Here is a 14,704-nt window from a genome sequence, read left to right on the forward strand (position 1 = left end):
AAATGATATCATGATAAATCAGATAAGGAAAGTGAGTGTTATAGAGAGAAAAGGACTTGTCCAATTTCACGCAATTAGCATCAGAGCCATGATTTGCCCAAGTGGTCTTCACTGAAGCCTTACTGCTATTCTACTGGTCAGTACTTGTAGAGTTCCATTATGTACTCTCTTAATAATGGTTCCCTTATGGAAGATAGAAATACCTTTGGATGCTTTGCTCTTTTTAATGCTGAGGAATAAATGTTTATCTTAACAAGGAAACTCTTTACCATATGAGACTTTTGGATATGGGTTCATTCACAACAGGGGACATTTCTTCCAGCATCATCCTGTCTTCTAATAAATACTTTTTGATGGTGATCTAGGATATCTTATTCACAGCTATCAGTGGTTTTTCTTTAGTGTACTTCTGAGCATTAGGGGCAGGCAGTGGATATCGTGCTAGACCTGAAGTCAGAAATTCTCTTTGGGAGTTTGAATCCAGCCTCAGACACTTATTAGCTGTGTGACTCTGGGTTAAGTCACTTCACCCTGCTTGCCTCAGTTTTCTCATCGTAAAATGAATAGAAGACAAACCACTCCAATATCTCTGCCAAGAAAATCCCAAATGGGGTCACCAAAAATCAGCTGTGGCTGAAAAAATGACTCAACAAGAACTTTAGAGCATGTCATTTTCTTATTCAATAAATCCAAATGGGATTTATATAATTTTCTCCTTTTGGGATAAAATATAAACTCCTTTTTGGCTTGTAAAGTTCTTTACAGGTTTACCAATTAGTCTTCCCCCTCCCCCCTTTTTTCTTTCTAGCTTCACTGTACATCACTCTCCTTTCTGCACTCCAGGTTTACACTGGCGTTCTCCTTGTTCTTTATTAATGACACTCTTCTATGCCCTTGCCCAGGCTGTGCCCATGCCTGGAATGCTCTCCCTTTGCTTCCCAGCTTCCCTGGCTCCCTTCAGGGTCCTTCTACAGAAATCTTTTCCTAATCCTCTGAATTCTAGTTCCTCTAGTGACTATTGTTGATTATCTCCAATTTATTAGGTCTATAGTTATTTGTACATGGTTTGTTTATTCATGGTTGTTTGCATGTGATCTCCCCTTTGGACTGGAACTCCTTGAAAGCAAAGACTGTGCTTATCTTTTTGTGTGTTCCCAGAACTTAGGAGAGTAGATGGCACATAGACAGCACTTAAATATTTATAGGCTGATGGACTCTTTTTTGTCTTTGGGATACCTGACAGATTGTTCTTCCTGGTTACATCATGTCTATACATCATGTCATTCTGGATCTCTCCCTCTCTCTTTGGATTTGTTTTCACAATCCTCTTTTGCAGGTCAGCCAGATGATACTTTGATTTCTTACTCTTCCCATCTTGTTTGTACCCATTACTTTGACCTTCCTGAGGACTGGCTAGCCCATTAAGAATTTCTTTCTTTTGAAAATGGACTTTGCTTTTCTCCTGTAGACTTTGAAGTGACTGGATGCCTTTCTAGCGAAAGACAAAGGAAAAGAATGTAGAGAGGACCTTCTTTTAGCAGGGTATTAACATGGGGCTGAGAGAGCCTGGCTTTGGGGTTTAGCCCCTGTGGGGTCTGAGTCCTGAGACCCCGGGCTGGGGGGTGGATTGTTTTGTTTCTTTGATAGGTGGGGAGGAGGCTGATGGAGGGGGGTCTTTTGTTCCTGAGGTCTGACTTTGAAGCATTTGAGAGAAGTTTTCACCATCCAGAGTTTCCTCTCCTTTCCCCCTCCCCCAGATCCCCATCCGCCTACCTAATTAACAAATACTTGAGCACCAGAAGGTTAGCTACGGCTGAAATCTCAGAGACATTGGAAGCAGAGAGGCCGGGGATGTACAGTTAGGAACATGTTGATTATATCTCTGGCAGATAAAAATAGTCAAGGAGAAATCTGAGGAATTTTAATTGCCGCTAAAATGTCTTTGGAAGCTTGAAAGGGGCTGGGCACCGAAGGCCTGCAGTGAGGAGGCCCTTGTGGGCAGAGCATGAAGGAGGAATAGCCAAGACTGAATGGCTTTGTGTCTTGCTTTTCCTTCCCCTTTTATTCTATACAAATCTCAGTGGTAACTAACTGGAGTCTGAGCTGGGAGGAGACTTGTGAAGCATCAGACCTGGTGGAGACGGCCTCATACAGAGCACTGGACATAATCTTCTTTTCAAGCCCTATAGTTCAAATATAATCTCAGATTTAGAGAGTTTGTTTTGGTTTATGGTTTGGGGTGAAACTTAACTGTGGTTAGAATTTAATACCTTGAAACCCCTACCTTGAAGAGATGCTGAGGGACTCCTTCCCATGCTTCTTTATTTATATATATATGTGGATGCATATTTTTTTCTCAAAATTATTTATTTTTAACATCCTTTAAATTTTTTTTTGAATTCCAAATTCTCTCCCTCTTTCCAGCCCTTTCCCATCCATTGAGAAGGTAAGCAATATGGTATCAGTTATACATGTGAAAACATGCAGAGCCTGTCCGTATTAGTCATTTTATAAAAGAAAAATGAAGAAAGTGCAAAAAATTATACTTCAATGTACACTGAAGAGTTCATCAGTTTCCTCTCTGAATGTGGATAGTATTTTTCCTCATGGGAACTTAGAAATTAATTGTTTTGGATCATTTCATTGATCGGAGTAATTAAATTTTTCACAGTTAGTTCTTCTTAGAATTTTGTTGTTACTGTGCACAAATGATCCCTTGGTTCTGCTCACTTAACTCTGCATCAGTTCACATAAGTCTTCCCATTTTTTTTTTTTTTTTGGAAATCATCCTGCTCATTATTTCTTAAAGTATGATAGGGTTCCATATGGTGTTCCAATTATATACTACCTACCCCCTTTATTCTTTAAGCTCTTTTGGTGGGAAGAAGTATCTGTAAGAAACTTTTCAGTAATACCTTTCAGAACACTAAGTGCATTTCCAGGTAGTAAAAAATTTATCCTTCTCCATGTGCTTCACTGCAGACTCCCTGATGTGCCTTTGGTGAGAACAGAGAGGTCAAGGAACTAATTCAGTCACCCAATGGTAGTGTCCAAATAATGATCCCTGCTTTTGTCTAGTGCTCCTAATTTGGGAACCCTCCTTCCAATGCAATGCTAAGAATAGGAATATAATTAAATGGTAGGCCACAGAGTGACAGGTGGAGGATGGAAGATTTGTTCAGAAAGTTTGTTCAGCAATGATCTTGTTTTTTTCCTCCTCTCTCCATTTCTGTTTTATGAGGGAGGGGATGGCAGAGTGCTATTGCTATTCTGCAGTTATTCCATCTAATGAGAGCTATCACAACACAGAATCTTAGAGCTGGAGGGGTCTTTTGGGACTATCTAGAGTAGGAGTTCTTAACTTTTGTGTATTCTGGACACAGTCTAGCGGTCTGAGGAATCCTATGGATCCTTTTTCAAAACTGTTTTTAAATACATAAAATAAGTTATTTCGGATTACAAAAAAAATCAAGTATATTTACATGAAGATATGTTTTTAACCCATTCAAGTATGATATGGTACAAAGAAGTCTGGCATTGATTTGATGCTCAAATCAAATCCTAAGAGCTTCTGGGTGACTTTTGTCACTTTCTCTTAGTTTTTAGTTGGTCTCTGTGACTTCCAAGTTATTCTTTAGTTCTAAATCATATGAGATTACCTAAAGAAAGAATATGACATACTTCCAGGGCTTTGCAAATCTTAAAACAGTATATAAATAAGAATAGGAATTGGACCTGTGACTTTGTTGTAGAAACTCCAGTGAGAAAATCCACAAGTACTCTTACAGTCGTAGACTTGCCCAGAGTTCAGATAATTTAAGAGATTTGTCTAGAATCACAGCAATTATTTCACAAGTAGAATGGGGGATGAAGATTCCCCTCTTTATCCATTATATCCTGCTGCCTTTCCTTCTTTAAAAATAAAATTATTTAATTAAATATTTACCAATTATGCGTATGATTTTCTTTAACATTCATTTAAAAATTTTTGAGTTCCAAATTCTCTCTTATCCTCCTCTTTAAGAGGTCAACCAATATGTTATTATATTATGATATTATACATATGAGATCATATAAAACTGCAAAAGAAAATACGCAAAAATGAAGTTTTAAAAAATGCTTCAATCTGCATTCAGTTCATTAATTTTCTGTCTGGAAAAGGATAGCATTTTTCATCATGGATCCTTTGCAATTGTAATGGAACATTATCTTGATCAGAGTCTGCCACCTCTCAATATATGCAAAGTGCTCTTAAATCTTAAAGCATTCTATAAATGTTGACTATTATTATTAGTAATATTTTATAATGAATGACAACTCAGAGCTTATTCAGTGACACCAAATTGCCTGTTGTTAAAATATTAAACTATCTATAAATTGTGTAGTTAAAATTAATAGCTTTTAAGAACTACAAATATATATACACACACACATACACACTATATGTGTGTATGTATATAGGTATACATACATACAAACATATAGTATTTTATTTTTCACCAATTACACATAAAGAAAAATTTTAACATTCATTTTTCAGAAACTTTGAATTCCAAATTTTCTTTCTTCCTCTCTCACCTCCCCCCTCCTTGAAACAGTAAGTAATTTGATATGGGTTATATATGTGGAGTCATATAAAACATTTCCATAGTTGTCATGTTGTAAAAAGAAACAGACCAAAAGAAAAAAAAAACATGAAAAAAATAAAGAAAATGAAAAATAGTATGAGTCATTCTGCATTCAGATCCTAGCAGTTCTTTCTTTTGAGGTAGATAGCATTTTTCATCATGAGTCCTTTGGAATTGACTTGGATTGCTGAGGATAGCTAAGTCATTTATCGTTATGTTACAGTTCTATGTACAATGTTCTCTTGATTCTGCTCATTTTACTTTATAGCAGCTCATGTAAGTTCATGTTTTTCTGAAAGCAGCCTTTGGGATTTATCATTTATCAATTGGGGAATGACTTATATCCTTATAAATTTGACTTAGTTCCTATACATTTGAAAAATGAGCTCTTTATTAGAATTAGAGATACTTGCTTTAAAAATTGTTTCCCAACTTTCTGTTTTCCATCTAATCTGGTTCCATTGAATTTGTTAATGCAAACCTTTTTAAATTTAAATTTTAAATTTTAAATAACTAAAATCACTCATTTTATATTTCATAATGCTCTCCATTTCTTGTTTGGTCATAAAGTCTTCCCTTTTCCATAGATCTGACAAGTAAACTTGTCCTTGCTGTCCTTATTTGGTTATAGTAGGACCCTTTATGTCTAAATCATGTACCTATTTTGACCTTATCCAGGTATATGGTGTAAGATGTTGTCTGTAACTAGTTTCTGCCATACTATTTTCCAGTTTTCCCAGCAGTTTTTGTCAAATAATGAGTTCTCTTCCTAGAAGTTGGTGTCTTTGAATGCATGAATACGTGGCTTTAATGAATAGGAGGAAAAGCTCATGGATGATCTAATGTTACTGTATCTTTCATCCCGTAAATGAAGGCATACTCTCAGGTCTGTTTGGCCTAAACCTAGCAAGCAGTGTAAAATGTTTTTGTTATTTTTAAAGGAAAAGTGTTACAGTAACATGCCTGTAGAGAGACTATCTAGTCTGATGTCCCCACCTCTCATTTTACAGGAGAGAGAGAGAGAAAAGGGGAAAGAGGGATGGGGAGAGCAGAGAGGAAAAAGAGCCTGTGAGTGTGCTCATGTGCACAAACAAATGTCTTCCAAATGCCTTGCTGGAAGAAACCATGCTGTCTTCTCTCATAACCCCCACAGCATGGGACTGAGCATATAGAAGGTGCTTAGTAAAGACTTGTTGACTCGACTTGAATCTGAAAAATGTTTCAAATGCAAAGTCTGATGGTTGAAAAGAGTTTGGTAGAAAAGAACAGAGAATGAATGGTAAATATAGATTCTTCTGGGGGCAGACTTTTTTGAAGAGAAAAACAAGCTCACAGACCAGAACTTTTTAGTTACTGAAAAACAGTACCCACTGTTTGATGCTAAAACCTACTGGTATGTTTCCTGTGACCCTAGTCCTAGGAAATGGTCAATGGCAAAGACCAGGAAATTTGGCCAGCGCTGTTTTGCCAGTTGGGGAGAATCCCATCATGTTCATTCCTTCTATGTGCCACATCTGTGCTAAGCATTTTACAAATATCATCTCATTTGATACTCACGACAACTTTACAGGGTAGGTTCTGTTATTATCCCCATTTTATAGTAGTGGAAACTGAGACAAAGATTTGAACTCAGTTCTTCCTGACTTTGGATCCAGCATTCTGTCTACCAGCTGTCCCTGAAAGAAATTCAGAGGCCCTTGATGGACCCATCCATTCCAACCTCTTCAATTGACAGATGAGAAGACTATTGCTTAGAGAAGTTATGTATCTTGTCCAGAATCCTCTGGGGATTAAGTGGCAGAGCTGGGATTCAAACTCTGGAGTCCTATTTGTATGAGAAAAAGCCTGTGGTGGGATGGAATTCTAGTCAAACCCCCCCATTTTACACCCAGAGAAAGGAAGGAAATGTGCTAAGGCCATGTAGAGTTGTTCTTTAACAATGTTCAGAAGCAGAAGCCAGGCTGGGCCTTCAGATTCCACATCCTGAGCACTTTTCAGTATATCGTGTGCTTGAGGGAGATGGGGCTCCAGCCCCACAGGTCTTGTCAACAATTGTCTTGTTTCCTCCGGGAATACTTGGCCTAGCTGACTTTGCCCAGTATTCTGAGAAGAAAGAGCTCACTGAGGAATTTTCCCCGGGCGGCCCTGGAGAGAAGTATTTGGTTTCTGTCTAAAGGTTATGCACAGAGCAGCCCTGGCTCCCTCCTCTCTGCCCGCTCTGTTTTTCACCCCGGCCTGTCCCAAGTCATGAGCATTCTTAGAATCCATTAAGTATAATGAGTTATGTGGGCACCCGTGGCACTGACATCTGTTAGCTTTTAGAGAACACAGCAACTGACAAAGAGCTGGTGGGGAGGGCCGGGGAAGGAGTAAATTCAGGAGGATGAAGTCTCAAAGACAGAAGGAAAAAAAAATCCAAACCAACCATCCTCTCTCCAAGCCCTCTCCCAAATTCCTGGGCTTTGATGTGGGCCTGCGGCCCAGGAGACCTTATAAGGTGATTTGTCTGGGGAGACACTCTCCTTCTGCTGTGTTCTGCTTTGCTACCCGGCCACAGACGGGGCAACTCTTCCCACAGGTACTGAGTTTGCTTTGGCAAGTGAGAGTAGTCGGGAGCCAGGCTTTCTTTTTGGATTCCGCAGGGTAGGAGCCCTACTCCTTCCTTCTCCATGATGTCTGCCCCTCTTAACCATCTCACAACCTCCCCAGGAAGCTCTAGGGTAGTCTGTCACAATCTTAGATTTGTAGTCAGAGAACTCGAGTTCTCTGGGCTCCTGCTTAGACCCGTACCATCCTGGCAGCCTTTTTAATCTCCCATGGCTCTGTTAGAGTGGGATCATAAGATCTAGGGCTAGGCTATAGCTTTAGATATGGAAAAGACTTTAGAGAACATCTAGTCTCTCAATATTTTTTTTTAGCTGAGGCAATTGGGGTTAAGTGACTTGCCCAGGGTCACACAGCCAGGACGTGTTAAGTGTCTGAGGCCAGATTTGAACTCAGATCCTCCTGACTTCAGGGCTGGTGCTCTATCTACACCCCACCTACTTGTCCCCAGAATCCTCATTTTATGGGTGAGGAAACAGACTTAAGCAAGCTGAGACTTACCTCAGATATCACAGCTAGCTAATGACACAACTCTGCTGCTGTTTCTCCTCCTCCTCCTGCTACTACTACCACTATTACTACTACCACCACTCCTACTACTACCACTACTACAACAATTACCAGTACCACTATTGCTACTACTACTATTCCATTACTGCTACTACTGCTACAACAATACTACTACTGTTATAACTACTACTACTACTACTACTACTACTACTACTACTAGAAATAATAATTAGTAATAATGATTTGAAGAGATCCAGAGTTCCCCCCTTTCTAATGCTCTTATTTCAAAAGGACCATCTCTAACAAGGATATTACTGGTAATGAGGTTAGAGTAACTTATTAACAATCTTGTTCAGACCCCACAGGGGTAGATTAGCCATTATGCTCTACTCAGGTTTCGGTGGGGATAAATTCTTTGAATAGATGACCCAAAGTTTAAGGTAAGGTAGAAGTTCATTTGAATAGGTTCAGCCTCTTACTGTAATATTCACTCTTTCATTGATTGTTAACCAATAAGATTTGGCTGCCACTCTCAGGAACACCCCTCTTCCAATGGACTGTGGGCTTGTTACAATGATGTTCTTTGATCTAAGAGAGAGATGCCCAAATGACTATCATTTTCTTAAAATGCTGGCATTATTTAATAAAATTATCCAGAAATTATGTCTTTGAGCTTTTAAAATACTACTAACAGTAGTTAACTTTTATATACTGCTTATGTATGCTTTATGATTATTTCATTTGATTCTCCCAACAATCCTAAGAAGTGGGTGCTATTGTTAGCCCTATTTTATAGATGTCCTCCAGATCACTGCCTTGTTGGCTTGTGTATGAGCTATATCACACAGGTGGACATAGTCATGGTGAAGTCCAAGATGGCCAGGTTATAGTGAAGAGTTCTGACAAAAAATGACCATTGAAGAAGGAAATGTCTTTGCAGAGAAAACCCCATAAACAGTACTAAAAAGATAAAAGTGATGACATTCGAAGACAAGCTCCTTAGGTTAGAAGGTGTCCAACATGCTACTGGGGAAAGAGCAAAAGACAGTTATAAGTAACTCTAGTACTAATGAAGAATTTTACGGATAAGGAAACTGGGGTACAGAATGGGGAATACCTTGAACAAGGTCACAAAAAATAGTAAATAATAGACCTGGAATTTGAAACTAAGTCCTATAGTTTCAATTCCAATGTTCTTTTCACTGCACATTTATTCTCATTTAGGCAGGTTGCCCAACCCTGTAACAAAGAATTGTCTGCTTTTCAGAGATAGGTGTCATAATAACTGTGCATGAAAGAGTAACCTTAATTGGTGGCTAATGAATTCAAGCTGTCTTACTATGTCACCAGAACATGGAAGTGTCAGTGTCATCGACTTTCCAGATCTAGTGCTGATTCATAACTTAATAATACAAATAACCAGTCCTCAAGCCAACAACAAATGCTGCTGGGAAGTGACTGGGGATTATGATAATGGATAGCAATAAGGATGGAAATCATTATTGACAGGAAATCAAAGAGAAAATCAATGCAATCATATTGAAGTAATTGGGAGCAAAAAGGTTTTATCCCTCTAAGAAAACATTTATAACAACTGCTATAGTGATTCAGAAAAAGGAAGAAATCCCAAAGAAAAATGAGAACTTAATTCCTAAAATGTTAACTATTTGTCTTTAAAAAGAAAAAAAAAAGTCTTTCCTACTTCCATCCTATTGATAAACATCAGTAGTAAAAAGCAGCAGATTTTTGTTATTGTTCTTGTTTAAAATCAGTGTGAGTCCTGAATTTTCTTTGATTGTGGAGGTTGGGGGAGGTGAAATTTTTCTCTTTTCAAAAGAAGTATTTCAACTTGAGGCAGTCTGACTGTTAATGAGAATGTGAAATATAGCATCTCTAGTAATTTTGCTGTTTGAGAAAGTCAGACAGTAGAGCCTTTCTGGGGCTGGTGTAAGCTGGGACAACCTGTGGTCACTCTTCCAGGAAGGCCTTGATTCAAATCATGCCCAGAGTCGAGGTCAAGAACATTGGATTCTGGTGGACTGGCGTGGCTGTTTCAAAGATGACATTAAACTTGACCATTTCATAAGAACATCCAGGTCTATTGCTTCAGCCAAAGAAATAAACTTAAATCCTCCCACTAAGCAGAGAGAGGAAGGGCAGTTTTGGATGAGACCCTATAGCAAGAGACATAGGAAAGGAATCTTGAATCCACACTAATCAGAAACAATCACCAGGCAGGCCTTGAATGCCTTCTTTATATATGAAAGGTCCTCTGTTTAGCCACAGGGAGGATGCAGAGCTGATGTGTTAAGGCTTGGCTCCCCTCCTAGAGTTCACAGAGTTAGAAACAGGTAATACGTGTTCTAACACGTCAACAAGATAAGGGAATAGGGTGGCCTAGTTTGTGGTGGAGGAGTCCAAAAAGGACAGGATTGATGTGGGCTGGGACATTCTCTAAGGGCTGAGGTGGGGCCTAAACTGGCCCTCATTGAAGACTAGGTGGAAGTCAGAAAGGTGGGGAGAAGGGGGCAGGTGACTGAGGGGGAAGGATGCTGAACGTGTAGTAAGGAGATCTGAGTGTGAAGTCATGCTCTGCTGCTTTCTCTCTCTGCTATCCTCATTTCAGGCCTCTTATTCCTAATCTATAAAATGAAGGGGTGTAGAGAGATGGTCTCTAAGGTTCTTTCCTTTTATCTATAAATTGAGACTAGATAACTTCTGAGGTCCTTTTCTGCTCTAGATTTATAATCTTATGTTCCATGTAGGGAAAGATATGAAGAAAAGGAACAAAAAATAAAAACAAAAACAAAAACTTGAAAAGTTTGCTCAGAAAGAGAAAAAAGAAGGTAACAAGCATTTAAGCATCTACTATGTGCCCAAAATATGACAAGTTCTTTACAAATCTCAACTGATATTTATAACAACCATGTGAGGTTTTATTATCTCTGTTTTATGAATGAGAAAATAGAGGCAGACAGATTATTTTATGACTTGCACATGGTCACACAGTGTCTGAAAGTGGATTTGAACTCTTCTCTTCCTGACTCCAGGCCCAGAACATTATCCACTGAACCACCTAACTGCCTTTCACCTATCTCTGCTGTAGCCACATAGGAGTGCTCTCTCCTTTTCCTCTTCATCTGCTGAAACCCCACCTTTCCAGAAATTGGGAGAGGTGGGAACTGATATTAGAATGGTATGTTTGTAGGTTATTTGCCAGCATAGGGTATTCATATCCCCAAATGCTTTTGGGTGAATCATTAGCATTCAGATTTCTATTGTTTGAAATATCCTGATAGAATGAAAAATAAATAAATAAAATGGCTGGCTTTAACCTGTGAGGAAGGTCCAGTGTATTTATTCAGTGGAATCAACACTTTTTCTTGAATGAGAGAATTGAGTTAAAATTCCACATCTGATGCTTACTATCCATTTCAGTATATGAATAAATCACTAGTTGGACAAGTCACTAGTTTCCTCATTTATAAAATGAGAATGGGATCAACATCAAACAGATGGAATCCATATAAAACTGCAGGCTGTATGTTGATTCTGTTTGAAAATATAATACCAACTGTTTTATTGTATTTTTATTTATTTTGTTAAATATTTCCCAATTCCATTTTAATCTGGTTTGGGAAGCCTTGGAGAGTGTTGTGGACTGCATGTTTGGCCCCTCTATTTTGTGGTACCTTCCAAGTCTGAAGCCAAAATACTTTACTCCAATGACAGGAAATAGGGATTTGAGAACCACAAATATGTTATAATTTGTGGAAGTACATCAGAGAGATACAGTCAGTGCTAGGCGAAATCCAAGAGGGGGGTGATCTTAGAAGAAGGTGCCAGGGGAAGGTTTCATGGGTGGGCATCTTCTCTGTAGCTTATAGAATTACCCTAACCTCGAGGTTAAGTAATATGCCCCAAATCATTGTATTTGAACGCGGTCCTTTATCTTCACTTTAAGAATTTTGGGTGGGGTCAGTAGATGAAGAGGAAGAGGAGACAGCAGAGAGCAGTCCTATTTAGCCGGAGTAGAATTAGATGAAGCGGAGTAGTAGGAAATAAGGCTGAGGAAGTATCACTGAAAGGACTTTTTCAGTATTGTCATAGCAATTCCAGAATTAAGGGGTGAGATGATGATGGGAAGAGTGCCCTTTTTCTGGGAATAAGCCTGCTTTGCTGTGGCTTTCTTGATGGATAGGTCTCTTGGTAGGGATGAATGTTATTGCCCCCTCTCCTCCCCCCCAAGAAATTTGCATATTAACTTTCCAAGGGCCCGTGTTTCCATGGAATTAAAGGCAGAAAGAGTTGGGGTCCCCGTTCTTCCCTCCCTTCTAGTCTCCCCTTCCCAGTCCCATTCGACAAGTGACTAACCAGACTGGGGATCTTGGAACAAAAGTGATTAAGTACTTTCTGGGACACCTTTAACCTCCCAAAGCTCTTTTCATAATTAACTCTGGCAGCTCAATGTGTGTCTCATTAACATTTCAATATTCTGTAATCACTGCGAGGCTGGTGGTTAAGGTGGACGTGTTTTTGCTTTGTCTCTCCACAGGATCCGGCTGGTGAAGTTTACCGAGAAACAATCAGTGAGGAACATTTTCGTCTAGAAGGTACTTGAACTAGAATGCTTCCTTAATCAGAGGCGGGGAGGGGACAATAAAGCTTCCTTAATCAGAGGCTGGGAGGGGACAATAATGCTTCCTTAATCAGAGGCTGGGAGGCGACAATAATGCTTCCTTAATCAAAGGCTGGGAAGGGGAGGCTCTGGTCTGCCAGCAGCCCTGCAGGATTCCCAGAAAGTCTTAAGTAGTGATTTAGAACCATGTTTGCTGACTGGCTGTTCAGTCCATGACACACCTGGGAACTTGTCCTTTCACACTGAGATGGTATGGGGATGGAGGGGGTGGGAGTGGTTAGGGGGAGGAGGAAGAAAGGGAAGTTGCAAGGTTCTGTCTAAGGAAGGGCTTGGGGAAATCAAGATTCAGTAGACCTGGATTCTACTGGCTCCTGGCATAGAACATTGGACATGCACCTAATTTTTTTCATTTCCCAGACATCTACTGGTTGTATGACTTTGAGTAAGTCAGGAACCTCTAGTCTGCCTTGTTTCTTCATCTGTAAAATGGGAATAATAATAGTACCTACCTCCCAGGGTTGTGAGAATTAAGAAAGCTAATGAATGTAAAGTGCTTTAAGCATTGTAAAGTACTTTGTATTCATTATCTTATTTAACATAGATATATAATATATATTATGCATACATAATATATATTATAGATAAATCTATTATTATTAATAAAGTTTTAGTTCCATTTTGTTACTAGCTCTGTAAGTTTTATCAAGTAACTTCACTGTTTTAACTTTCAACTTTTTCCTAAAGATTTTGCACCCATTGGACCTGTCATTATCCTTCCATGCCAGCCCACCTGCTACCACATACACCGTGATCCCTCCTTTTTTCCATAGGATTGTAGATTCACAGTTACAGAGGGAATTAGAAATCTTTGAATCCAACTCATTCACTTTCCAGATGAGGAAACCCAAACTCAGAGAGCTTAAATGATTTGCCCATGCTCTCACAGTAAATGTCTGAATCACAATTCAAATGCAGGACTTCCTGATTCCAAATTCAGGATTCTCAACCTTTTGTTCTTTGATTTCAAAATTGAGGGAAACCTAGCACGCAATAAATCCTCACTGCAACCCATTGATTGGGAAACAGGGATCTCAAGGATCCTGAATCTTAAAGAACCCTTTTTGACTCTTCTTCTAAGGCCATGGAGAGAAGGGTGATTTTAGAGAAAAAGGGGAAAGAGAATGAAGTCCATCTAGAAGTTCTAGCTCATATATGCTCTAAATCTGATAACTCTTTTGGAAAAAAAGCTGATTTTGATCCCTGGAGGATTCATAGGATTTAGAATAGGAAGGGATCTTAAGCAGTCATCTAATTAATCCATTCTCCTTCCCTATTTTATAGGTGAAAAAGCTTTAGGAATAGGAAAGTTACAAAAATTGTCCCAGGTCCTTTAAGTCTTTCTATTATACCCTATTATCTTTTATCTCGAAAGATCTAAAGGGTCATGTGTCAGCTATAGCAACTCTGAACTCTACAGTCTGGACCTCAAGATTCAGTTTTATAGGATTAAGGGAGCCGGGTCCCATTTTCTGGGGTATGAACAGAGATTATGTTCTGGGACTAGATGGTGTCTGGAATCTAGAAATTAGAATCTCCTGGATAGGCAGTAATGTTCTATTTTAACTGGAAAAAAGTAGCTGTTAGAAGGGGGAAGGGGAAGGGCAGAGTGGGGTTATCGATAGATGACAGAGGGAGATGAACTAGATGATAATCTATACTTTTTAATGGGAGGGGAGGAGACCACAGAGCAGCAGGGAACTGAGGCCCTAAATATTCTCTCTGCCCAGTGGTCATTTCATCCTGACACCTGGGGAGTCCCTAGATCTATTTGTGGAATAAGGAAACTGAGGCAGAGTAATGAATTGACAATGAGCCTAGGATTTAGGATAAGCAAAGATTTAGGATAAGACTCTTATGTTCTGATTGGACTGTTTCCCCCATGTACTTATTCTTCAGTGCTCCTGGCATGGTCTAGACACTTAGGGAGAACAAATCATGAAATAGTTGGGCAGCTTGAGAACAGAAAATTGCCTGTCCGGGATGAGAATTGGTTTTGCCTCTTTTCCACTGCCTGTATTTATACAAAGAATTGGAAGCTGCGCCTGGATGAGTAGGGGCTCTGATGGCCGGGCTATTTCCTGGGACCCCCCCTTTTGGTACATTGCCATTTCCTTTCTGAATGGGGGCAATGTAGCGTGTTCCAGAGAAAGCCTGATGAGCTGCCTCTGACTGCCTGAGTTGAGAAATGCCAATACTGTGAATCATTCTGTTCAGGTTGTCAAGCCCTCTCCTGTCAACGTCAATTAGTTGTAGCATTTCTGAT

The 14,704-nt window shown here is 39.4% G+C and overlaps 1 protein-coding gene across 2 annotated transcripts in view; it reads left to right on the top strand.

Moving 5' to 3' along the window:
- The window catches only part of NKD1 (NKD inhibitor of WNT signaling pathway 1), a 111,311-nt gene that overhangs the window by 59,155 nt on the left and 37,452 nt on the right, over window positions 1–14,704 (top strand). For both annotated transcript variants that reach the window (XM_051979819.1, XM_051979820.1), the window contains one exon: window positions 12,298–12,355. In XM_051979819.1, coding sequence (XP_051835779.1) covers window positions 12,298–12,355 — 58 coding nt within the window. The remainder of the gene's footprint in view (window positions 1–12,297; window positions 12,356–14,704) is intronic.

This window comes from Antechinus flavipes, chromosome 2 (genome assembly GCF_016432865.1).
Source record: "Antechinus flavipes isolate AdamAnt ecotype Samford, QLD, Australia chromosome 2, AdamAnt_v2, whole genome shotgun sequence".
Classification (NCBI taxonomy): Eukaryota; Metazoa; Chordata; class Mammalia; order Dasyuromorphia; family Dasyuridae; genus Antechinus; species Antechinus flavipes.